General features: G+C 41.5%; 1 protein-coding gene across 3 annotated transcripts in view; it reads left to right on the top strand.

Moving 5' to 3' along the window:
* Window positions 1-189: 189 nt before the first annotated feature.
* Window positions 190-5805, top strand: part of NHLRC2 (NHL repeat containing 2) — a 35752-nt gene continuing 30136 nt past the window's right edge. Inside the window, exons 1-2 of one of the 3 annotated variants that reach the window (XR_008549803.1) lie at window positions 190-399; window positions 1604-1756. Coding sequence is in view for 1 of the 3 variants with exons in the window: in XM_037498018.2 (XP_037353915.1) it covers window positions 222-399; window positions 1604-1756 (331 nt within the window). In the remaining 2 variants the exon portion in view is untranslated. The remainder of the gene's footprint in view (window positions 400-1603; window positions 1757-5805) is intronic. The other 2 variants (XR_008549804.1, XM_037498018.2) reach the window with 2 other exon arrangements.

Below are 5805 nucleotides of genomic sequence, written 5' to 3'. Positions count from 1 at the left end.
GCTCCGCGGCGGCGGCGGCCTGGCGCGGGGCGGGGTGCGCGGGGACCGGCGTCTAATTACGCGCGCCACCGAGGCGGCGCTCGCCACTTTGGGGTGTGCTTGCGGGCTTACAAAAGGAAAGAGTGTCGTTAGCGTAGCGGGGGGCGGGTGGGGCGCGAGGTGCCGGCTTGAGCCCGCAGGCCAGCAGACGCGGCCCCGTCCCACTCGAGACGCGCGACAACATGGCGGCCCCCGCGGGGCGCGGCGCCGGCCTCTCGGGCCTGCTCCCCGCGCAGACCTCGCTGGAGTACGCCCTGCTCGACGCCGTCACGCCCGAGGAGAAGGACGGGCTGGTCTATCAGTATCTGCAGAAGGTGGACGGCTGGGGGCAGGACTTGGCGGTGCCCGAGTTCCCGGAAGGTGAGGGGCTGGCTCTGGGGTGGGGACCCCCGAGGAACCTCCCCTTCCTCGGGGCCGGCGCCCTCCCCGGGGCGGGGGGCGAGGCCCGTGGGGCGGCCGCGGGTGCTGGGCCGGGCCAAGCGGGGCTTGCGCGCTGTGCTGCTCCCCGGGGCCCAGAGCAGCCCCGACGGGGGTGTGAGGAGGGCAGGGACCTGCGTATTCGGGTCTTTGCCCGCTGGAGCCCGATATTAACTAAGTCGACTTTGAGTGGCTCCAGGGGGCAGTGGCTGACCTGTCAGACTGCCCAGCCCTTTCTGTTTGGTGCCCAGCATCATCACCTTCCTGCATCATCCTAGCTCTAAACATTTCAGGGTTATTGTCTTACTTAATTTTACCTGTAATTCATTGAGGTGCTCTTATTAGTCCTCCTTTACATTTGAGGAAACTGAGGCACAGGGAGGTTAAGTAATGTGCCCAGGCCCTCAGACCTCTGTCCTGCAGGGGTCTGTAAACAGAGTGCAGATTGGCCTGTTTCTTAACTGTGCAACATTTCTCTGTCCTGAAACTTTTCATTTCAAAGCGTGAAACTTGGAGATTTTAAAACCTGAGGGTTTGGAACATGAGGGAATTGATATTCCCAGTAGTGCTATTTGTGAAACACATCTTGCTGTGATAAATGAAACCGTGCTTTACCTTCTTTGGTTGGGACTAGCTTTGTTTTGCCTGGTGGTGCTGGCATGACACTGAAACCACATGTATAGTTAATTGGTTGGATGTGGCAGAGTTCAGTATCTCATGGGAGGTATATCTGACATCAGAGTCTCATCTATCTTTCCAAGTCTTGTCCCTGCCTTAAAAAATACTCTTTTCCTCATATTCATCCCACACTGAATTTGAAATGTTGGGGAATTTCTTACGAAAGAATTGGGTGCACTAGTGTTTATCCCATTAAAGAATCTTTAAGTAGTTGATATTTCCTTTTGTATTTACCAAATGTGTTGATCTTACTCCTTTCACATGCAGACTATTACAAAGCTATGAAAGAATTCAGCAACTTTTTCTTACTGTATTTATAGACTACCGCAAAATAGAAGGTTTCCATTCTTACCCCATCCCTTCCTTTGAAATTACAATGGTTCAAATTTTAATGGAAAGTTTAGGTAACTTTTCCAATTATCTTTCTCTTTTCTTTTCATTATGATAATTGATTTGTTTAAAATTCCAGGATTAGAATGGCTGAACACAGAGGAACCTATTTCTGTCTACAAGGATCTATGTGGAAAAGTAGTCATCCTTGATTTCTTTACCTACTGCTGCATAAACTGCATTCACCTATTGCCTGATCTCCACGCATTGGAACACACATACTCTGATAAAGGTATCTGCTCTATAAGTAGTCTCTAACATAGTGTGTCCTGCCATAGGCACTGGAGAGTAACTGACTCATTTGCTCATAGGAGAATGAATATTTGGTAAGACTGATTCTAAAAGAAATTTCTAACCTACAGATAAAGGTTCTGTGTAATTAGGATTAAATTAATTGAAGTTTTACTCTTAGAATGGATAAATAAGATAGTTCACCAATCGTGTAAGACTAAAGGTGAGAATAGAGTAATAATGTACAGAAATGGAAGAGATCTTGAAACTTAGTTTAAAAAAGGGGGTGATAGATTGATGTAAGGGGTTAAGTCTCAGCACTAAAGCTATCCGCAGCCACTGCAGCCACTAGTTCAATCCCCGGCCAGGGAGCTGACCCACTTGGCACAGCAGACTTCTCCTGTCTGGCCCACTGATCCCCTCAGCAGTGTATTTTAGTCAGTCTGCCTGTTCTGTTCCCCACTCTGTCTCTGCTGAATCCCCTCACCCCTCATCCCCACCTCTGACCTACACCTCAGCTCTTGTACACATAAATAAATCTTTAAAAAAAAAAGAGGGGGTGATAGATAAAATCTTCAGTGTGACTAAAATTTCAGATGCTTTTAAATTATTATAGATTGTATCTTGAAATTGTCAAACAAGAGAACAGGTATGGTTTTACTGAGTAAGAACATTCCAAGCAGAGGGAACACTGTGTCAAGCCTTGAAGCAAGGGAAATGATGACATTCTTGAGGAACTGAGGAAGACCAGGTTGTCACCACACCCTGAGGGAGGGAGAGAAGAGTATGGAGAAGATGCTGGAGAGATGAGATTTGGTTTTTATGGGAAGAATAGTGAAAAACCAATTAAGGATTTTCTGCAGGAGAGTGACATGATCAGATTTGTGCTTTTTAAAATGTATGTCCACGAACAATAAATCATCTTGTGGGTATCTCTTTGTTATTACTGGTGGCATATCTTAAGGATAAATTTCTAAAAGTGGGATTCCTAGGACAAAGTTAAATGCATATATTGTTTTGTTAGATGTTGTTAAATTCTATCTCAGTTTGTGCCAGTTTGCATTGCAACTACAGTATGTGAACTAGCAGCTTTCCCCGCTGCTGTGAAAAATGTATTGACACACTTTTTAGCTTTTACTGTTGTAATAGGTGAGAAATGGTATCTTCATTTAGTTTTGAATCATATTTTAGAGTGAGATTTAATGCCTTTCATTTGTTGATGGCTATTTATTGTAAATGGAAATTGTCTACTGCTATATCTTCTAACTATATAGTGTGCTGATTTCCCTCTAATTTATATTCTCTGCTGTTTCCCAAATATATTACTGTATTATATTACCTGCAAAGAAATTTTTTCATTCTTTGCACCGCTCTGCTTCATCCTTAAGTAGTGAGAATAGAGGGCATCTTTGCCATGTTCCTTATCTTAGTAAAGATAACTGATAGCTTTTCTCCATTAAGTAGGGAGCTGGTTTTAGGACTCAGTTATGTATATTTAGTCACTTAACAAAGTATCAAAGGACAAATTTTACTTTAAGCAAATTGTCTCTTAGTAAACCTTATAGTAAATACAAGAATCTATTTAAAAAAAAAAAAGCAAAAGCACTAAAACCAAAAGTCTGTCTCTGATTCTTCTGGGTTGGAGAACAGTGGTCACCTGATTTTGAATCTTCCACTTATATTCCCATTCCCCCACAAACATAAAAACAAAGAGAGTAAATAAAACCACATTTGATCTGCATTTAGCAATACTAGGAGACAGAATATCTTGACCTTCAAATTACCTGTAAGTTGAGAAACAAACTGAATTCCATCAAGAGTTCTGTGACTGCAAGCCTGCAGGTGCTGACAAGGACCAGGGATACTTAAGACTCCATGAGAAAAGTGGAATAGTTCAGAAGACTTGGGTGAAGCACAGAATAACCCTTATCTGCAGAAAAATTTCAACACTCAGAATACTGAACACAGGTTTCGATGCATTAGATCATGGCACCAGCTCTTGAAAGAATGTGAAACTATGAGCACAAGCCTCAATGAAGCATTTTTCTGGGGGAGAATCAGGTATAGAAGCGTGGTTTCTCTTGGAGAGATTCTACTGATGGAAAAGAAGAAAGGGTGGAAAGTTAAAGACCCTGTGGAAACAAAAGATAAAATACACACCATCTCCCACACAACATTGCTATCCAAAAATGAACCTTAACAGAAAAAGGAAACCATCAGAAAAGGGTGGTCTCAAAGTTAGGAATCACAATGTATAGCAATATTAAAAAACAGATCATACCAATTTAAAACGAAAAAGCTGGAAATAAAATTCAAAGTTGAAAATTCTCAGTCACAGAATTAATGAAAGCTATAATAGTGTTCCATATTGAATTACATAGCCTTGAACAGTATTTAGGAATAATGAAAAAGAAAAGCTTGAATTAAAATTCAAAAACTAAGAACAGAAATGGAGCATAAAAAATAAAAGGGAAGAAATAAATATTGATTGAACTCAGAAAAGAAATTGAAGGGAAAGGTCAGAATTTTATTAGTTTTATTAGAAGTAAAAACTAGGGGCCTCCCCGGTGGCACAGCAGATTGAGCACAGCGCTATGAAGCTGTCCACAGCCTCTGCAGTGCGGGTTTGATTCCCGGGGGCCAGGAAGACACTCACATGGTGTGGCAGACCTCTCCTGTCTCACCCGCTGCTCCCCTCAGCATTGTCTTCTGTCCATCTACCTGTTCTGATCCCTGCTCTGTCTCTGGTGAATCCTCTCACCTTCCCATACCTCTGACCTGTACCCCAGTTCTTATATAAAAATAAATCTTAAAAAAATAAAATAAAATCTAGATTACAAGGTGCCTTAGGAGGAACAGTAAATTTCTAAGAGTTTATGAGGTGTCTGGTCAGGGTTTTCTTCTACTATATCTTATTTGATGGGCTAGCATTCTGAATTTCTGTAAATTTTTATTTTTAACCAAATTTTGGAGGTTTGGGCATTGTTCAAATATTTTTTTCTTCCCCAATCTGTGTCCTCCCTTTTTGGGACTCCGGTTATATGTATATTATTGATCTTTGGAATACTGCTTAAGTCCATGAGGTTCACTCACACCCCCCCCCCATCTTCTTTGTGTTCTTTAGATAATTTCTCTTGAATTATCTTTAGATTCACTGACTCTTTTCTTTGTCTTCTCCCTTTTACCACTGAGTTCATTCAATAAATTTATTTCAAATATGGTATTTTTTAGTTCTAAAATATTCATTTAGTTTTTTATAGTCTATTTCTGTTTATGTTTATTATCTTTTCACTTATTTCAAATGTTTTTCTTTACCTCTTAGAGCGTAGTTATTATAGTTGCCTTAAAGTCATTACTAATTCAGACATCTCTTCATTTTGGTGTTGATATCTGTCCATTGTTCTTTTCATCAACTTAGGTCACATTACCTTGTTTTCTAAGGGTTAGGTAATTTGGGATTGTATCCTGAACCCTAGAATGTTACGATAAGCAGACTCTGGGTTCTGTAACAGTTCTCAGGAGAATATCATTCGCTTTGTTTTAATAGGAATTCAACCCTGTTCAAACTCCCATCAACTCTGTCTCTTTTGCCATCCGATAATCCTCTATTCACTAAACATTTGATATATTTTGGGGGGGGCTGTGTCACGATATGTAGTTTAGAAGTTGAGACTTTTTACTCAGAAATAGGGAATCACCTTTCCAGGTCTCCTCCCTTTAGAGTTTTTCTCATATTCTTCAATTTCCCTGGTTTTTGGACCAGAAATGTAGTGATATATCTGTTGGACTTCTGGCCACCTGCATTGCTCCAAAACTGGAGCCCATCAGTTCAGTACCATGAAAGGAGGGAAAAAAAATTAAACAGGAAACTAAGCCTCCTATGGTTTGCTTTTCCAGGTTGTGCCTCAGTACTAGTACCTGCTTTTGTTTCATTTTCTCAGTCCTCAGGCAGGTGTGTGTGTACTTACGTATGTTTTGGTTTGGAGTTAGTAGCTGTAATAGAAAGATGTTCTGTCAGGGGACTAGACCTCCTAATTTTTATTTCTTCTT

Source organism: Talpa occidentalis, unplaced genomic scaffold (assembly GCF_014898055.3).
Source record: "Talpa occidentalis isolate TD23 unplaced genomic scaffold, MPIMG_talOcc4v2.1 talOcc4.8, whole genome shotgun sequence".
NCBI lineage: Eukaryota > Metazoa > Chordata > Mammalia > Eulipotyphla > Talpidae > Talpa > Talpa occidentalis.
Note: the sequence above shows the minus strand (reverse complement) of the source record. Positions and strands in the feature narration are given on the sequence as shown.